The sequence below is a fragment of the Ambystoma mexicanum genome, chromosome 4p (genome assembly GCF_040938575.1).
Source record: "Ambystoma mexicanum isolate Mex_15411 chromosome 4p, UKY_AmexF1_1, whole genome shotgun sequence".
Taxonomy (NCBI): domain Eukaryota; kingdom Metazoa; phylum Chordata; class Amphibia; order Caudata; family Ambystomatidae; genus Ambystoma; species Ambystoma mexicanum.
This window is the reverse complement of record NC_090927.1, coordinates 167,612,173-167,633,309: the sequence shown is the minus strand read 5'-3', so window position 1 is coordinate 167,633,309 and position 21,137 is coordinate 167,612,173. Positions and strand designations below refer to the sequence as shown.

The window sequence follows — 21,137 nt, the reverse complement described above, 5'->3', positions numbered from 1 at the left end:
ATTGTTCACATCCCCTTGAAGAGGTGCACAGTGAGTTCAGAACTCGATCGAGTCCCAGGCCTGGGGGCATCAGCTCTAAACAATCACAGTGTAGAATCCCAGGGCTGGATGGCAAGGGGACAGGAACCAGTGGTAAGCCCACTACTCTGCAACAATGTAATAGATAGTTTCTTGGGAATGGGACAGGCCAGCCACCTGACATGCAAGAGCCAGTCGAATAACATCTATAGGTGACCGTATAGCTTATTGAACTCTCAATACCCAATCCCTCGTGTTGATGGGTTTTTTGGCGAAAGGCCCATGTGATGACGCAAGAGTACCTGAGAGAGATGTACCTGAGACGTTCTGTTTTCTTGTATTACTCCCTGTTGGTTTTATTTGCAATAAACCGCAGTTTGTACATGCTGTCTAAGTCCTCTGTTTATTCTGTGGTGGGTGTTGGGCCCTTAGAGTCTGTGGACCCTCGGCCTCACTCTGGCATACCTGGGAGTCCCACCCAACAGGTTTAACAGCGTTAACCAATCCTTTACCTATTGGTTATATGCTTTGTTACATTTAATGCCCCATGCAAGGTATGATTAGCTCCAGTACATGGGACAAACACATGTAATTTCTCCTCATTACAACGCATTGTAATACAACTGAATGCATTTTCAGTTTTCTTTAATGAGGTGGCTTTTTATGTATATCCTTCTTCATACATTTCATCTAATGCGTTGTACGTCTTTATATTGCTTCTTCTGGCTGCGGTGATGAATAACGGTGGAAAACCATTGCACCCTCTTTTTTAATCACATACCAACTCCTGCTCTCCTTTTCTCACTTACCATTGTTAATTTCGTTACATTCATTTTTTATTGTTACTTCATTTAAGTGTGAAATGGCCTCTTTGAAACTACCCTTAATTGATGCAAAGTCAGCGAGTTCTACAAATTCGTCCAGGTGTGCCCTTTCTGCGACAGGTCATGGCATTTCGTGGACATGCCAGATATACTGATGTATTTCGATATGAGACTTGTTGCGTGGTGCCAGGGCAATAAATACACAATATCTAGCTGTTGGCAGGCGGCACCTGCCTTCCTGTGTTATGCCATAAGCAGCAGAGATAATAGCCAGCAATTCAGTGCAAAAATATCAAATACAGAAATGAAAGCCAGAACATCAACTTCAACTGTTCGACTTTACAATTAGGGAGGTGAGAACATGCTGGCCTTGTTGGATATGGGGCGAGCTGCTGTGACCAGGGCGGGGAGGTATGAAGTAGAATTGAAGTAACTGGGAGCTATGGGCCTCCAGACGGTAGCTTAGAAACGCCTGGTTAGCTAACAGTGCAATGCAAACACACTCAATTGAAAAATCACACTCATGTGACATTACACCCATAGATCATTTGGAATTCCCATAAAATATTTGCGTTTTACTTTTCGAAAATCCACAGCATTATTATTATTTATTGTCTCTTACTTGCAACTCGCCCATGGGCCTCAGTGTCCACATAAAAACCATAAACAAACCAGTGAAGCACAAGGGAAAATCCAGGGGCAAACAAAGTCCAGCGTGATCAAATGAGACGCAAGAAACCGACATATCAGTCGTGTAGCCTGCTGCTTCAAGTCGATATTCGGACTTAGTCTCAGGACATGGGACCTTACGCCAATTCCTTCCACAGGATTTCTTTATTTTCCTATGCAGAATAATTTCACTATTAAACCAGGTCTTATTTTTACCTTCTCTCTTTAAAACCCTCACTCTTTCAGCAGCTAGCATATCAATGAGCTTGGACGCATGGGTGCAGCGAGATCAGAGAAAGCCTCAGGGGTAACCTTCCTCAGGTTTCTCACCTTATGTTCCAATCTTGGGCTAATATTCAACCTGTTTAAAATAGCAAAGAAGGTGAAACTCTAAAGATATCAAATGATTGTCTGTCCAAGGGCATGAAGTAATCATAGGGGTTGACATCAGAAGGTTATGAGATAATACCCAATAAAGAATGTTGCCCTCCCTATGAGTAGGGCAGGCCACATGCTGGGTAAAACACATGACATTTGGAGCTGAAACGAATGCAATGGCATCTTTGTCCGATTCATTAACAAGTCATCTTGTGTACTTTGTGGAACGTTGCACACCTCAAATATAGGTGTTATAGGCAGTAAATTACCCATTTATTCACGCCAGTACATTTAGGAACTACATTACAAAGTGTTCTCTTCATCGTCAGATTGCGAGAATTAAGGAATGTACACAAAACCATAAAGCGTCAACAACTTTGCCATTACCCTCAATGAAAAAAGCTACAATGGCCGAATCTCACATTCAAGTCAGTTACATTTGCTGCACACTGTGGGCCCGATTTACAAACATGTTTTCAATGGGACTTTCTCATGTTAAAGAATTTGTGTAAATCAGTCCCTGTATGTACTACTAGCGCACTGTTATTCGAAGTAGCTCCAGCTCACTGTGTGATGTCTTCTACCCCGAAACAACTTCTTGCTTATTAGCCCTTTAATCAGATCCGTGCGGGTGGTAGAAACCTGGACAATCAATAATATTACACGAAGCCACGACGAGTTCACATGGAATAATAGCACCAGGCTAAAGCAGCTTATGCTCTGGATCCCAATCTGACAGCACGGCAGGATTGTCTTGGAGGACCTGATCAGACAATAAGGTTATTTGCAAAAAGAAATGCCATAGCATGAATATTGCATGAAAGACACACTTTGCCACTAAATAACAAAGATAAGTAAAGCAACTCAAGACAAATTTGTGTTAAGTGCTTAAATTACATTTACTTGGCAGATAGGATCAACAGATTATGGTTATAAGGATTGCTACAAAAGGATTGCTACCCAAAATAAAACAATGCAACATCCTGCCCTTAAGTCAGATACAATACAGCATGATTTACAATTGTCTTTACTTCAAAAAGACCACTTTTTCATTGATAACCACAAACCCATAGATAAAAGCACCACTGAATATTGTTTAAGGAAAAGTCACATACAAAACAATATTCATTTTCGATCTTTTCAAGCAGCATATTGTCACAAGATTATGACAGACTGTTTACAAAAGTGGCCCGTCAAAGAGCTGTGGCACAGACAGCAAATTCTCAATGCCATTGACTCTGACACTCTGGCTTCTGCATGCACTGCCCTTAGGCAGGCCTATCCATTCCTATCTCTCCAAAATAAATGTATGAAGACTTTAGTCTTGTAGATGGTTCTCCTTAAACCGCTTCAATGCTACACCTGCGTGAGAGCTCATCGGCGGCAGTGCAATGGCTTGCAGTTGGCAAAGTTTGGAGATGCGGGCATTTGCGACTCATTGCAGAGTAGCCTCTTGCTGTATCTTACGGCCCACGGATAATACCGCCTCATCGTTCATCTTTGAGCTGTAGAGTCCCGATCGCTCAGAAAAGCGGCAGTCCACTGTGTGAATCACGAAGCTACGCTGGACCTGGCTTTTGCTGTCCAGATATACCGTCATGCTTTCATTGGGGACGTGATTCATCACAACCAAAATCACCTTTGCTAGAGCTAAGAAAAACAAAAACAGAAGAGATTCACTTAAATCTAAAAAATTGTCATCAACTTTGGAAATTGACTAAGCTTTGTTTTGGAGTCTCGATCGGCATGCATTTAAGTGTCTGTTTTCGGAGGCTTACCTGGTGCACCCATATTTCAATGCTAGTTATGTGATCAACCAATGCAATCAGCTGAACAGATCTAGCAGACTTGGAGTCTTTCCGACTCTCTTATTCCAAAGTCGTCAACTGGCCTATTGCTTTCAAGAACAGCTTTATCCAGTCCTGGCTAATTTGTCAACAGCACTTTGCATGCTGGGACATTTAGTTTCATACTTAAAAGGGCACAATAAAAACTACAGGCCACAGCATGAAAGTACTGTTAGCTAACATGTCAGGTCTGAATTCAGGTGCTCATGATGTCAATGGGTTATTGGAAACTCTTCCACCACATTGCTCTGTTGCCATGCTATAATACTCCAAGGATGTCTGTGCTGTGGGGAAAGGGCATGCAAACACATCCATGAGGTACAGACAGCTTTAACTGGTGACCCGACTTCCCCTCTAGATATGATTTCATGAAAAGCAGACAGGAACCCTGATTGGTGCTTTTTGTTCACTTGCTCTTTCACATAGGGGGCATTTCAAAAGAATACAATAGGTGTATAGCAGTCTGCTCTCCTTGGATTCATATCTATCACAAAATAAGTTTAAGGGTAACCTCTAGCCTTTGATAATGTGTTTTGCTCAGTAAGAAAATTGCAACATTCTTATTATGACCAATCTATAATGGAAGTGATCATTAGAAATTAACATTCTAAAACTTTACACTTTACAGCGAGCCAGGATCCAGGTGGAAGTACAATTAGTTTCCATCTATAATTAGATTTCTTTGCTGAAAATGCACACCATTTTGTCTCACGAAATGACCTTACTTCTTGGAAAGGGTTGCACTCAGTTTAAAAACAATGATCTGTTTCATATGCGAGCACCAAGTCAATATTTAATTTTGCATTATGCCATTAATTGGCTGGTAGTGGTGCTTAAGCCAAGCATTTGTTACAGTGTGCACAAACACTAATTAACAGTAGACAATAAGAAATGAGGTTGTAGACCCTGAAAAGGACTGGCAAGGCCCCATCAATCCCTGTAGAGCCTATCCACAGCCCCCTCAACTGACATCCCCGTATAACTAGGGGTGCTCATGATGGCATGATTCCTGCGGGACACACATAATGACAAAGTATGTCTCCAAATACCAGCCTAGTACCCATATCGGGGGATACCTCGGTCGCTGCTACTCTCATTCCACTTTTAAAAATAAGACACACAGTGCCCGCCCTTCAAGATATGTGTTGTTTTCCTCTGGTCACACCGATGGTGAACAAGGGCTGGGGTGGCTCTAGCAAATTCACACCTGACAACCCAACTTCCGCCGATAGAAAGCAAAAGAAAAAAATAATTAGTTGGGGGTAGAGGCAGAGAGAGCACGAGAAAGAAAGCAGAGAGAGGACAAGAAACACACAGAAAGAAAGCAGAGAGCGAGTGAAAAAGAAAGTGGGAGAGAAAGAAGGAGCAGAGAGAGATAGCAGAGAGAGGAAGAAGGTGGAGAGAGCAGAAGGAAAGCAGAGCCAGTGAGAAACAAAGTGGAGAGAGAGCTAGAAAAAGCAGGGGGAGTGGTAGAGAGAGAGAGACATATGGCATTGGAAGCTAGCGAAATGGGGACTGTCTGCAAATGGCCAGGGGTAGGAGTGCATGGCTGCAGGTTGTTTTGCATTGTAAGGCCTACTCTCCCTTTCCTCGACATACCGGCTCCCCTGTAAGAGCTCCTATCACCTTACACTACACACAGAAACCCCCACAGACGGTCTAGCCGTTAGCACATCAACACTAACCAGGCCACGACTAAGCTCTCCTTTTTAGCCCTATTGCACTCTCCCACATCAGTGTGTAGCCTGTAGCCCACAAACTGCACTGTAGTAGAGGCTACATGCTTGTCCCCCAAGGGAAAACCTAGGAATACCAACACGAAGTACTTTATTTAAAGTAGTGTGCATGTTTCATTTTCTGTGTATGTGTGTGTATGTGTTTTTAAAGTGGACTTGTCCATTCAGACCACCATTTTTAATTTTTTTTTATTTTATTGATTTCTTATAACGTCCTTAATACCGATACGAGTTTGGTTTCTAAGCCCGGATCCAAACCTCTATTGCTCTGCCTGGTCTTGCTTCCAAGACCAGCACACTGCCCATGTGCTATCTCCCTTCACATGGGGCTGGATGGAATGTGGAGAAGGAAAGGGAAAGAACAAAGGAAGAGGACTTCCCTGCCCCAGAATGGGCTGTGCAGGGGAGAAAAGAATCCAAAGAGGATTTGAAAAAAGAATACGGTTAGAAAAAAACAGTTCAGAAGTAGAAGGAAGAAGACAAGCAAAGAGGGGAGAAACAGAAGAGAATCCACCCCTCTGTGGGGGCTGCTGCCTAGAGCGTGTCCCCAGGGCACAAAGACATATCGGGTGCCAGGGCGAAAGTATGTGGACCTTCCCCAGAGTGGTAACCGTGGAGTCAGGCTGCGTGGTAGGCGCAGTCTGGGCTCCCACGGGGCCATGGCAGGTGTCTCAAAGGAGAGAGAGTGATAGAAAAGCAAGGAGGGCAAGAGAAGGAAGGAGCGAGAGAGAGAGAGAGATGTTCATCATGTGATAAACTGGGTATAACTGGTATATTTCTATTATTCCAAGTTATCTGCCGCTTGACTGCCACGTTTTGCCCGAAAAAGCACAACGGCACAGAAGCCAATGATTTTATGAGCATGGGGCTTGGACACTACCAAGGGTTTGGTGACCAAAAGCAGGACACATATGCTACTGTGAAGACTTTAGTTTCCACTGCTTTACATCCAGTACCCTTCTCAACCACTAAGCCTACATCTTAAATTCACCAAGGAACCGGAAAACAAGTCTGTTCCCAGTGTGCTGCATTAACATGTTCTCCTATTTCCCCCTCCCTACCTTCCTTGCTCGCTTCTATCCTAGCCTAAAATCCAGTGAACTGCTTCAGCGCGGCTTGGGCGATGGGAGAGCACTTCCTGCAGTGAAGCAGGCATACACATGAAGAGATGGAATGACCCTGGACTATGTGGCTGCATTAGATGAGCATAGTCTTTTGCCATCTTTAGGAGCAGTGTACCCCTCATGGTTTCCTGTATGGGTTAGGTAAAGCCCATGCGAAGGACACCTGTAGAAGAATGGATCACACCGAGTATGGTGCCCATTGGAGTCTCCAGGGTACGTTTGCATCTACTGTAGGCCTGGTGGGCACATTTCCCAGATAACCATACCCGGTGCAAGGGGTTGATAGGCCAGTACCCAATGCACAATATTTGAAATAATGACTTTAGAGAATATCATTCAGTCTCTAAGAGTGGATAAAAAAAGGTGTGTCTGTTCAACTGTTATCACCTGTCTATGATAATACGTCCTCATTTTCAGTTTACATTCTGTACATGGAGGTCACCGCCAGGAAAACAGGGATTGGCCCATCGGATTCATCACAATCGATACTTGGATCTATTCATTTTGTGATTGCATTGGAATCTATGTAATTTGCTGGATTGTACCTGGTCTAGTTGTGCAAGTCTAAGCCCAGGTACTATCTTGACAAACTGCATTGGCAAGGACTAGGAGTTAAACTAAAAGCAAAAAGTGATTAGGAAATGTTCTCAATGAATCCTGTTATGTTACTTGTATTTGTAGCACGCACATTCACCCAGGGCATCTTGGTGCGAGAATTTAAGGTAGTCACCAAGCAGCTAAAGAACTAAATCACGACCACTGACATTTCTCTTAGCAACCTTCTGTAACATCACTTCTTAAGCCTTCTGTGATGATAATGCCCAACAAACCTGAAATATGTCCGAGGTAGTTTGTGTTTCTGCGCTAAAACGAAGGTCGCTTAGTTGTTTGAGCTGGGCTGCTCCTGCTGGTGGCAGGCACAAGACTAATTTGAAAATGTTCACCTTCTGTAATGGTAAGCAGGATGAAAAAGAATGGCATGAAAGACGGCATAGAACAATTGCCAGTGGTTACAATGAATTTAAAGGCTTTCTAACCATCACTCTTTAGTGTTGCAGAGTCAGCCCAAGTGTCATGAGAAGACCTAGATGTGGGAGGTAGGTTTGTTGTGTGTAGTGTCGCTAGCTACATACCCCCCTGATCCAAGGAGGTCAAACCATGTCTGGGAATGCTGTTTGGCACATTTAAAATTATGTGACTAAGCAGTCAGGATGGACAGGCTCTTTTGCGGGGGACAAAGCCTAGTTTGCATTCGGATTTCCCCTTCTGCAATGTACAGCAGGTTGAAAAAGAGTGGGATGGAATTGCCAGTGATAAGTAGTCAATGAAAACGACTCCATCCATCACTCCTGTCATGGACGGCTTGAATAATTCGACCAGGTATTTTTGATTGGCTAGACTGCAGGGTGATCCGACTAACTGAGGTCCCTAGCTCATCACTCCACCTCCTGTGGACTCCCGCCACCTTATCCCGGTTCTCCCACTCCCCAGTGCTGTAATGCAACTAGTGACCAGTAACCCTAACTATCTAGGCTATCCTACTATATTGGTAAAGGTCTAAAGGCTGCAGCCTTATCTACCTTAATCCCTCCAGAACATTCTAAGGATTCCCTAACCTCTGGCTGCCACACAATCTGATCAATGATGTTCAAGAGGGTGCCTATGCTCTCTCGCACACTCTCTTGCTCTTTCTCTCGCTCCTGTTACTGCTCGTGTCCCTCCTTACTCTCTGCTCACCTCCTTCTCAACTTCTGGTCTTCAAGATCCTCTTGATGTCACTCCCTTATCTCCTCCTCTGTCCCTCTGGTCTTTTCACACTTCTCCATTCTTCCTTCTCCTCTAGTCTTCTCATACTTCTCCCTTCTTTATTCACTTACCCCCACCTTCTACTACTCTCTCCTATCCACAACCACCCCTCTACACCTACCTCCTCTCTCTTGTCACTCACAGTTCCTCAATCTCTTTCATTCTCTCTCTTACCCAGTCTCACCATCTGCTCTGACTCCTTCACATCACCCATACCCTCTCACTACTACCACTCACTCCAACATACACGCTCATAACCACAACTTCAACCTTTCACACTTGGTACCACTCTCTCTCTCACATTCAATACGTAACTTGCACTCATCTCCAACAGCTCCACAAACCGCTTAGCACTCTGTTACACCTTCCTCCTGGTTTCTCGGTCCACCACCACACCTCTTGACCTCACCAGATCACCTTTCATTCTGTTTTATGAATGCATGTGTTTTATACCTGACACATCCTGTTTTTCCGGTACCTCTCCCCTCGCATTGGTTCCCTGCTTCACCTGATCATTTGGGCCAATCATTCACAGGAGTTCGTGCAGGCTTTACGGTCGGGCAGGTTGGTGTTCGCTGGATGTCTCACCTATCCTCCGCTCTGGGATGCGACAGCTCATGCTGGTAAGCTCCTCCATCCATCACTGGTAAGATGAAAGTTGATGTGACCAGGAGTTTCTTGGTCGACGTCTCAGGTGAGCTGTAAATTGATGTGAGCGGTAGCTTCTTGGTTGGCGTCTTTCTCCATTTGCTTATTTTGTCTGGTTACCCCAAGCCAGGAGGTGTCCCTGGCACCCCCTCGTTAGGGTCAAGCTCCTGTCCATGTCACACGAAGTGGCGTTGCAAAGGGATAGTAGTTACAATGGCATATGGCACACATGCATGCACATGGCATTGTGCCCGGGCATTACTATTTGTGTAACTTAAGGGGCCCACAGCATTGATAACCAACCACCCAGATGCAGTTTCGTTGTATGTTCTCTCTGCAGATTACACAGAACTTGAAGAATGTCCTAGAAATAGACTGACCACTGGATGCAGTGTCTCTTGCGCTATTTCCAGGGGAAATTGACACACCTCAAAATGATTATCATAATGTTATGTCTTATCAAACTGTTAACTTACACTCACTTTAGCCCCCATGTATGCCCTGCTTGCACGATTAATGAACTACCTTTAAGTCAGTAGTGTGAGGGATCAGAAATGTGAGGCGGACAACTTGTCTTGGTAAAGGTTTTTCTTAAGATGCCATTTTACTAACTCAAAAGGGTTCGATAAACGTCTCACTATCCCGACTCTGAAGAGGATTTCCGTGCCTAAAGGAAACACTCTAACAAAAGGAATCTGTCCCTCACAATCATACATACAACAAACTCATAAGGGCATGTATCGCAGTTCAAAAATAACATAAATAACAGTTCTATCCAACATAAAGGGTGAGATCCCCTTCCCCAGATTCAAGGCAAGATTTTCAACCAACACTTCAAAAATAGGAAAGTTTGGTTTTGCAACACAGTCCAGAAATAAAGGTCTTCCTGTTCCAACAGTCTGTTATGTGGACTTTGACCAACAGTTCGACTAGACAACAAGTCTTTATCTCTTCACGTATAGTAGAGTTCAACACAACTTCTTCTTAGAAAACAAAAACACTTCCACAATTCATCTGTGTCAATACTAATTTCTTCTTGTTCTTGTTCTTCTTCAACCACAACACAATACTTCAGTAAGTTCTTCCTTGTCCACTAACCTGCCAGAACTACCACTACAAAGTCCCTTCCCTAGTATACCTGTCAGGACAAAATGCTCCTAACACTACTACAAGTACTTCTGTGGTAAAGTTTACTTCAAGCAACTTAACACAGTCTTTTGACTTTCAACAACATCAGTATCAACAAAATCAGTTATTCTGGGGACACATGAAGCACATTGGTGCTGTTTATTGGTGCTGTTTATTCCACCCTTGTGATTGCCACATCAAATGCAGGTTATGCTCCACTCCTCTTGAATGCTTTCTATCAGGGGGGCTGCTCTCCTGCAACACTTGTTTTCCCACTCTTGCATCAACCAAATGCTGATAATGGTTTTTATCACTTTTGCTTTTCTTTAGCTTAGACAATGCTTGTTTGGGTCTTTTCCAACTATTGCCTCTTTCTCTCTTTGGCAATAGGGGTTACAGTTACGTTGCTTCTTAATTGCCCTCTCTTGCTCTGGCAATGATGGTTATTGGCAGCTTGTTTTAATATTGCCCTCTCTTGGCTTTGGCAATGATGGTTATTGCCAGCTTACTTTAATATTGCCCTCTCTTGGCTTTGGCAATGATGGTTATTGCCAGCTTGCTTTGATATTGCCCTCTCTTGGCTTTGGCAATGATGGTTATTGCCAGCTTGCTTTGATATTGCCCTCTCTTGGCTTTGGCAATGATGGTTATTGCCAGCTTGCTTTGATATTGCCCTCTCTTGGCTTTGACAATCACTTCGCCCCAACTGTAAACTTCTTGTCTATTCCCAAAGTTCTTATTCTGCCACTTTTGCTTCTTTACATCAGCTCAGCATTCAAAACTAGCATTTATGTCCAGCTGGCAATTACAGAGCGTTCCGGGGTTACACATTACCAGTGAACTCACTGGTTGCTGCAGACGCATCTGCTCGCTCCACTGCAACAGTGCCTTCTGCTTCCTCCGCTTCTCTCTGCACTGCAACAGTGCCTTCTGCTTCCTCCGCTTCTCTCTGCAGGGCAACTTGCTTCCTTTTGCTTCCTATGGCCTGCACCGATCGGGAGAGGAGCATTCCTTGCTCCAGGAACACTCCATTAGGGGAAAAACTTTCTGCCACAACACTTACAGCTGCAAATCTCTGCATACAGGCTCATTAAAGATAGAGACCCTCACGAAACTGGCATCTGCTCTGCAAATAGCGGTGGCTCCAGTATATCTGATTCCATTCTTCTGCTGCCACTGCAACTTGGGGCCACAGCAATTACTCCACCTTCTACTTTTCTCCTGCTACTACTAATGGCCTGCACCTGAGGAGGTCTTACATACTTAATATTCCCACTCAAGTGTGGGTCATTTCAACTACAAGTCTGCACCTTGCAGTCTTGAGCCTCTGAATCCCTCTTACTCGTTCCAGTACTTAGGACATTGTGGGACTTAACGTCCCCAATATTCTAATTACCTCTTTTAATCTGAACATTGCTTTCAAATGTATCTACTTCACTTGTATCATTAATTACATCTTCCAAAGGAGTTTTAAACAGAGTCAATGATTGGTTTGGTTTTAGGGGAGAGTTAGCTTTTAGGGGAGAGTTAGCTTTTTATTTATAAGTCTTGTGTCGGAAGCGGCCTCAGTGACGAGACGAGAGACGAGAGACGAGGTGCGGCTTGACACGAGCGTGAGCCGTGAGCTAAACGTGCAGGTCCTTTCCTCAAGTAAACGAGGCGAGGCGAGCACGACGAGAGAGACGAGAGCGGTCCGTGAATACGGTCCGTGAATACGGCGGACTATTTTTGGTAACTGTGCGGACTCTTCCCTCCCCTGGATTCTTCCCTGCGGTGCCGGCTGTGTGGGGGTAAGGGGCCCGCGGGGAGGAAGCGGAGAGGAGACGCGAGCGCACGGCACACAGCACACCGCACTGGGAGTGGAGACCTGAGTGTGTGGAGGCAGCCCCCAGCGCCGGAGACAGTGCAACAGAGGGGCAGCCTTGGGCAACATCAAGCCCAGCGGCCTACGGGGGTGCAAGTAAGTGAAGGGGACACTGGGTCTGGTAGAAGACGTGGTCTCTGAACAGGGCTTGCTGGGTATAGACTTGTGTGCCTTTATGTGTCTTTGCAAGGGGAGCCCATTGAGCGAGCAGTCTGTGTGATAAAAGCGGAGCAGTTTTAAGATTGTGGAGACCACATTAAAGTTCCGTGGCTTCCTGGGCACAGATGTGAGTCTCGATTTGACAAGGGGAAGGTCACGAGTGAGCTGTTTATTTGTAACAAGCTGTGCAGTGCCTTGTAACTGGCAGACCCCACGAATTCCCCAATCACATTAAGGTGCCAGAACAATAGTGATGCAGCGGGGGAAGAGAGCTCCACACTCTATATATAATCTAAGGAATAATAAGACACAAGCTCAGAAAGAGTCCAAGGAGCACAATAAAAAAGGGGTCAAACGAAGGAAGAACGCCAAACATGAACTCCCGGTAGCACAAGGTGCCATCACTGAATTTTTTCCGGTGAACACGCCGCCTGAGATAAACTCCACTAATATTGATGAAGAGCTTGTGCAGAATGAGGGGCGGGCGCAAGTGCCTAGGGTTAGTCATTCTATCAATTCTTCTTATTATGACGATATTGATAATAACTCCCTTTTGGACCTGTGCTTGACAATACAAAGAGAAATGCAACCCTATACCCCACAGACTATCCCAAGTGGCTCACCGAACCTGAAAGATAACAGTGGGAATCCTGTAGCAGGGGAGGATAACGCGATAGGACTCCGCGAGCGACTATCCATTTCCCCGAATCTTGCAATGGCCTCAATGGAGGATGAGCCAGACAATGAGACAATGGGGGATAGGGGATCTATATATGGTTCTACTCAACTAGCTGAGCTGCAAACGTCCATGGGTGCCCTCCAATTTGCTCTAAAAATACTGCTACAGATGACGGGTCGCATCCTGATTAATTTCAATGCCATTTCTCTAGCACTGGAATTGAAGAATTTACCAAAAGAGGATGCGGAAGAAAAGTTAGCAGAAGCCCTTCAAATTGCCAAGGAGATGGAAGATATGGCAGATGAGAGTGAGGAAAGTGTGGCACAGGAGGAACGGGAGACTAATATCGTGATCGAAGAGGTTCCCATCGAGGAAATAGATCGGGAGCAGAATTATAGCCCACGGGGCCCCCTCACACGGAAACAACAGAGACTGGCAAAAAAGGCTCTCAAAAATAAATCCCCTACAACATGCTCTCTGCCTCTTTCGGGGAGAAGTGGCCAGGCGATGGAAACTCGATCTAAAAAAGCCCGGAAAAGGATGAGGAGGGTGGCGATCAGGATGGCAGAGAAAAAAGGTCCTCTGGCAGATTGGCTGAAACCCAAAGTAAAGCAAAATGAGGAGAACCTCAATATCACCACTGGGGAGATCTCTGAAATAGAGTGTGAAGCAAGCATAATCACCCAGCACGATACCTCATACGAGAGACGGTCATCAAGAGAAACAATGGAACCTATATTGTCAGAGAAAACGAAGGATATCCAGACTAACCACACGAATCGCATCTGCCTTATAAAGAACCTATATCCAAGGGATAACCACTCCTGGCTGGCACAATCGGAGCTACTGACTAGGCTATATCATATCCCCCAACTCCGAGTACTAAAATCAGAGGATTTTCTATTCGTTGAGCCACTATCGGGCCCTAATCCTAATGTCTCTGCTCTACACTGCGTGTTTCTGAATACCGCCCAACTACTTAGAGAACATGAGGAAGAGCTGAAAGCAGTGGACATCGCTATTGATGTGGATCTGCAGGAGAAAGATCCTACAGCAATTCCTGAAGTTACAGATATTATTCCGAATCTGGAAAATGACCCCAGCCGGGTGGTAGGGGAAAACCCACTTTTGGCTGAGGTACAACAAGCAATCAAGTCTCTACTGGAGACACTTTCGCAGTTGGTGCACAAGCATTGAAGCCTGTCTTTAATATCCTGGAACTGTAGAGGTTTCTCCCATCTACTCAGGGCAGAGGGATCTGCAGATCTTTTATTCCAGCATAGCTTTATATGCCTACAAGAGACCTGGGCAGGGGAACCCCTGTTTTTGGATGGTTATGTTATATACCAATCACCGGCACACCGGGGAAGCAAAGGACGCCCGTTTGGCGGCCTACTTACGGGGATTGCAAACTACATGCTGTCACGCAAAATTCAATGCCGAGCTGAGGACCAATTGTTGGCCGTAGAGGTAGCGTACCTTCAAGATAAGAGAAGTGGTAAGCTCTTGCTTATCAACCTATATAATCCCCCCGGCGCAGGTGTAAGACGAACTGCAAGAGGCCATAGTGGACCTACTGACCTCCTGGACAATGGGACCAAATAATGCTGCAGTAGTAATTGCGGGGGATTTCAATTGTCATATGGAAGATGAAACTACTATTTCCGCTAATTCAGACCTCAGCGCGAGATGCAGGATGACCCATGGAAAGAGAGAAAAGGAAGGCCTAGGGTGGTTGCAATTATTTGATGCCTGGGACCCTGCTATGATTAACGGCCGCACCACGGGTGACAGACCGGGGAAGCACACGTGGTCCAAAGGATCATCTCGGAGTACTTTGGACTATATATTTATGTGCCCCCTGATGCAGACTAGAGTGGCTGATATGTGGGTAAAGCCCAACAGCTGGAGTGATCATGCGGCAGTATTATGTTTATTTAGGACTCCGATTCCTGACACTCCCAAGCTAAATATCGGAAGTATTGCAACCAACGGTGCAGGAAATAGAATTATTTGGTCTGAGAAGAATGTCAAAGCGGCATCAGAAGCGTTAAAGTGGGATACAGAAGAGAGTGGATGGGATTTCCTGGATATGTCTGCCAATGAAATAGAAGAGTGGATTTCATGTTTCTCAGGCCATCACGCAGCAACCAAAAAGGGATATGCTATGAAAGAAGGAAATGAGCCTCCCCATATAACGGGAAAATTAGAGATGCCAAGAGAAGACGGAGAAGATTGATACGTAGCCTAAAAAGTCAGAATCTCTCTGAAATCTTATACCAACAGAAATTAAGATCAATCAAAAATCGATACAGGTCGGAGGTGAAAAGCATCAAGTCAACTGAGAGGAATGGATGCTATCGGCGACTCATTGAAACAATTTGCTCTAGAAACTCCCGAAGCATCTGGTCACTTTTAAATGAAAATAGAACTAAGGCCAAAGGCTCAGTTGCCAATCCAATAAGTAAGAAAGTATGGGAGCAATTTCTCCATAATCGCAATATGGAAGAAGAGGGGTCGGTAAGTCGGCCTATGGGGAAACCTCCAATCATTCAACCCTTTGATGTCTCAACTGGGGCAATACTCAACAAAATTGCTACTCTTAAATCTTCCAGAACCCCCGGACCTAACGGGCTAGCGAATGTGGTGGTAAAAAGTAACCCGTTCTTCTGGGCAGAGCTATTCTCTGTACTCTTCAACAAGGTATTTGCATTGGGGGAAATCCCTCGATCTTGGCAAAAGGCTATTTTGATCCCGGTATATAAAAAAGGCAACCGTACAGATCCAAGTAAATATAGATTGCTATCCATGCTGGATGTGTCTGGGAAATTGTTTGCCTCCCTTCTACTAAGCGAAATGCAAAAGTGGGTGGAAGACAAGCAAATACTCAGCAGATTCCAATGCGGTTTCAGGAGAGATTTCTCGACCTCTCATAACCTTTTTGTAATGGACGTTCTGCGTACGAGAGCACTCAGTAAGAATCAGCCCCCAATGTACGCATTGTTCATAGATTTTAAGGCCGCATTTGACTCAATCCCTAGAGCTAGGCTTTGGAACAAATTGGAAGCACTGGGCTGCCCCACAGGTCTGTTATATTATCTCAGACTACTCCATCGAGACACATCGGTTAGCATCCGACTTAATCAGGAGGGGCAGGCGACCCAAAATGTGACCCAAAATAGAGGGGTGAAGCAGGGTTGTGTCACAGCCCCTCTCATCTATAATTTGTATGTACACGACATCCCGGTGACACTTGCAAAGGTTAATAATTGTCCACCAAAACTAGGTGAGGTGACGTGTGCAGTCCTGGCGTATGCAGATGATCTGGTGGTCCTCGATAACACCATAGGTGGGCTCAGGCGTTCTGCACATGTCCTTTGGGAATATGCTAAGATCAATGGCCTGACCATCAATCTGCAGAAGACCAACGTATTAAGATTCACTAAGAAAAGAGTTACCCGTGTGAACCTAATAATACATGAACAGACAATTCTGTACGCCCCTTCCTACCGCTATCTGGGAGTAGAAATAGAGCCCCTAGGAGACTATGCGCTCTGCAAACAGGGCCGGAACATCAGGGCCCTCCAAGTGATTGCACTTATTGCATCTTTCACCAACAAACAAGGGGGCTTCACTCTATGGGGAACACGTCACCTCTATATGCAAGTTTTTGCCCCCATGGTCATTTATGGCCTGGAATCATTGCTGACGGTAAATTTGGCGTGGCTACAAGTGCTAGAAGGAAAGTTCTGGCGGCGTATGCTGGGGCTTCCCCCGGGGGTGCCAATGGCCTTGATAAGACTAGAGTTGGGCCTTCCATCACTCAAGGCTATGGTGTTGAAAAAAAGAACTGGGTTCTACCTTAAAATGACAAGTGGCTTCCCAAATCCCCTACTAACGGCTCTACACCAGGAACTAAGTAAAAAACTCACCACCTCATCTCTGTATAAAGATATGGGAAAATTCCTAAATGAAATTGGCTGGACGCACAGAGGGAGAAATGTGACTAAAGAAATGCTAAATGCACTGGGGAAAAAGGTGGATCTTTGGGATTGGCTAGAGAACTTTGCCCATCTAGACTCCCTTAAATCTTACCATTTTGTGAACTATAGAGTATATAAGTTCATGAAACCACAGGACTATATTTTCCTTTGTCCAACTAGAAAACTCTGCCGTTTCATTATACTATTCAGACTGGAACAACTGCCTACCTTATCTAAAATAGGAGCAAGAGAAAATATACCTTCAGCTGAGCGAACTTGTCGAATATGCAAATCTCCTGTGTGTCTAGAGACCGCTAGACATGTACTAACGCAATGTAGTGCACTCAAGAAGACTATTGTCCATTTTTTGGGTGAATTTGTGCATGATCTGCTTTATATACCCAAGTTTAGGTTCTGGCAGTACTGTACCAACACATCGAACATGCATTTATTCATAGCCCTGTATAATGTCTGGCAACAGATAGAACATGAAGTGGAAACTTGAGTGAACTTTAACATTGATTTTTATGTAGTGACTTGAGGATATTTGCAAACCCGCCAAAGTCGTTTTAAAAAAATTATGTAATTAATAATATGAAGGTCCTTAGTGACCACATTTATTTCTTTTTTATTTTTTAGACTATTATTATCTTTCCTTATTTTTCCTTATTCTACTTGATTTGCATTTTGATTTAGAGGTTATGTATAGTGATCTTTGATGTGTTGATTTTAAGTGTATGATTCATATATATGTATGGTTTTTTTATGTCTATTAATGTATGTGTAAAGTTTGAATTTATTTTCATACTATATCACATTAAAGAATTTCATTTCTTTATCAGAACTTAAGATATTAATGATCTGATGTCCACATTTATCATTTTCCTGGTTACTATAAAAGAGTTTTTACCCCTATAAATATGGGCAACTTTGTGAAGGGGCGGTTTTACTCCTGATGAATGATTGATTATGACAGTCTTCACCACCAGCAAGATGGAAGCACCTCAAAACCTTCCTCTTTGCTTCTGCTTTTTCTCCTCCTCTCCCCTGCGGAATTCCTGGCTGAAATTGAAACAGCACTGGTTACCTGGCCACCTTCCGATCTCGGGCCCAGGTCCCCTCCCCTGCCAGTTGCACACCTGCACTGCCTCCCTGGCAACCCCTGCCCTTGGGGACTGTTTTCTGTATACCTACAGTTCCCCTACCAGCACTTGACACCTGATGTCTGCACTTACCCTTGCACTTGCCACCAGCTGCCCATATTTTTTTACTTATCCCATGTACTGCACTTCCCCTCATCCCACCGCATCTTTTCCCTTGCCCCTTCCCTTGCGCGATCTGAATGACACCTGGCCTAGTAGGATCGTTGTCTCTCTCTTCCCTCCGTTTTCCCTCCCTTGCCGAGTCGCGCCTAGAGTGTATAGGCACGTTATAAATGCCATATCATATCATATAATATATCATGGATATCATTGGGAAATGAAATCTCACTCTGACAACAAACCATTACATATTCTGGCATTGCAGAAATCTCTCTTACTGAGTAAGACAAATACTACGTCCCTCCCAACAAAGTCCTCCTGTTCCCTTGCGGCCATTCTCTTCCCAGGGGATCCTCCCGGCTAACAGCACCAGCAGGGTCAGGATCACGTTGCGGCTGCCTTTTCCTGGCCACCTGGGAGGAGACTTGTAGGGTCTTTGTGAGGACTCTGCAGGATTCATCACAGTAGTCAGTAATTTACATAGATTTATTTACATATATGCTGGGAAAACAAAAGCTCTTTTGATCACGAAAGGGCAAGCAGAGGTGGTATTGCTGTTAAGCAGGAAGCATTGAGTTTCTTACAATGGGGAGAGTTGGAGTTACATAATGCCCGGGTTAGAGTAGATACCATACCTTACACACATATAATTCAGATACCATGGATGATGGTGAACACATTAGGATAAGTACATGTCAACATTTGGAGTGTGTGTAGGCTGACTGGCCATCTGTGGTCAGGAACTATAAGTGCTAGAGTGTAGGGGAGAAATGAGGGAAGGGTTGTGTAGAGGTGTGAAAAGGTTAGGGTAGTAGGGCAGGAGAGGAGAGTCAAGAGGAGAGTTGAGCCAAGAGGAGAGTTCTGAAACGAGAAGGTGAACTTTGAATTTGCTTTTGAAAGTATTGATTTGTACCATGGTTCGAATTTCAACAGGAAGGGAGTTGCATGTAATTGAAGCTAGAAGGGAAAAGGACCAAAACCGAGAGGAAGCACAAGGAAGATAGGGTGCTCAGAGGGTCACCGATGAGGCTGAGCGGAGGCTGCGGGAGAGTTGATAGACGAGGATAGATAGAGTGGTGCCCTACCATGGATGGATGTATACACAAGCAGGATACATTTGAATTTGGACCCGTTTTTCATAGATATCCAGACGTCCTGCTGGCGATAGCAGGAAGTAGGGTTGATGAGGGGAAGTTCAAACAGAGTCCTGGTAGAAAAGTGAATGATCTTGTCAAGGGGATAGAATGAGCCAGAGGAAGCAGGCAAAGTAGTCCAGTTTCGAGAAGTAAATAGTGGTGAAGAGATGTGTGTCGGCTTTGAAGGGAAGTAGGTGGCTGTTTGTTCTTGTTTAGTAGGTTGTGGCGAGCTGCCAGAGCAGTTTTAGAGACAAATGGGGGAGAGCGTCAGGTGAGATATGATATGATATGGCATTTATAACACGCCTAAACACAAGTGTTTCAAGGCGCGAAGAGATAAGATAGGCAAGGGAGAATTGGATAGGGAAGGGAGGAAAGAGAGAGGACTTGACAGGAAAGAAAATAAATTACCTCTATTTTGGATGAGTTCAACATTAGGGACTGTGATTTTGATAGATAGGTCAGTGGAGAGTTTAGGAAAGGGGAAAAAGATGGGGGCGTCTTCAGTGAAGTGTTGGTACGGGAACCCAAAGGAGGAGATGAGTGCTCCAAGAGCAGTAGTGTAAAGTGTGAACACGAGGACAGAGCCTTGGGGAACACCAACAGTATATGGGGTGACTTTGGAGGTGGTGTTGTTCAATGATACCGAGAAATGGTGATGAGCCAGACTCTATCCATGCTAGTGCTTGATCATGAATCCTTCGTAGAGAGGGTATCAAGGAGATCACCGTAATCAACTGCATCAAAGGCAGCAGATAGGCCAAGGGGGATGATGATGATGGAGAATACTTTGGAATGTTTGGCAGAGGCAATGAAGTTGGAGACATTTATGAGAGCAGTTTCAGTGCAGTGGGCAGAGCAGTAACCAGCTTCGAGAGGATCACAAAGGATATGTGTGTCGTGAAGTCAGTAAGGCGTTTGAAAAAACTCTAACACGTTAGAGTAGTGAGGAAAAAGTGACACTGGCCTAAATCTGGTAGGCATGTTAGGATTAGACCCTTGCTTTTTCAGAAGAGAGATGATCACATTAATTTTGAAAGTAGGTGGAGTCGAAGGACAGGTTGAAAAGATTTGCGAGATTAGAGGCTGCTAGAGGGGCAGTTTGATAGGTTGAGGTGCAAGAGGATCAGCTAGGGTGCAGGCTTTACTAGCCTTCATTATTAGATAAAGCACATCCTTAAGGCTAGTATGTCTGACGGGAGAGAGAGTTAGGGCAAAATGGTAGAGTAGGTGGAGTAATGAAGGTAATAGGAGGGAGTAAGGTAAGAGGAAGGTGGAGAGAGAAGTCTCTATTGCGTAGATTTTGGAAGCACAACATTCAGCAAGGTAATTGGCTGAAAGAGTTTAGTTAATCGTTGCTGGTTTAGGAGGTGAAATAAGTGAGTTCAGAGTGTTTGAGTTGACGAGACTGGATGGAGTGTCAATAAGAGAAAAGTAGAAATCTCCTTTAGCACTACTGAGAGTAGACTTGAGAGGGTTAAGGGATGAGAGGTAATGTTGGAGGTCCTCGTGATAGTGCCCCCATTTCCGCTTGAGTCTTCGAATGGAAGTACGGGCGAGGTGATTCGGGGTTGAGGACATTGGGATTTAGGACTGAAAATACGCAGGGGGAAAGTAAAGGGAGAGAGTCGTGGAGTAAGAACTGGAAATTAGAGAATGCAGCGGCAGTGGAGAAGAGGGCTGGAGAGAAGGAGGAGGGTGAGTGCTGAAGCTCAGAGAGGAAGGGGGAAATAGTAGAGGGTGTACATTGTCTTTTAGAAATGGGACTATGCGGTGGGGAAGAGGGGTGTGAGGGTGGAAAGGCAATGGTGGTGGAAACAATGTAATGGTCTGAAAGAGATGTTGTGGCAGTGGTGTAGTAACAACAACAAGAACA

General features: G+C 44.7%; 1 protein-coding gene across 1 annotated transcript in view; it reads right to left on the bottom strand.

The window, feature by feature from the left end:
- Positions 1-2,763: 2,763 nt before the first annotated feature.
- The window catches only part of LOC138453100 (uncharacterized), an 85,057-nt gene continuing 66,683 nt past the window's right edge, over positions 2,764-21,137 (bottom strand). The window contains exon 6 of the mRNA XM_069605617.1: positions 2,764-3,539. Coding sequence (XP_069461718.1) covers positions 3,325-3,539 — 215 coding nt within the window. The 3' untranslated portion in view covers positions 2,764-3,324. The remainder of the gene's footprint in view (positions 3,540-21,137) is intronic.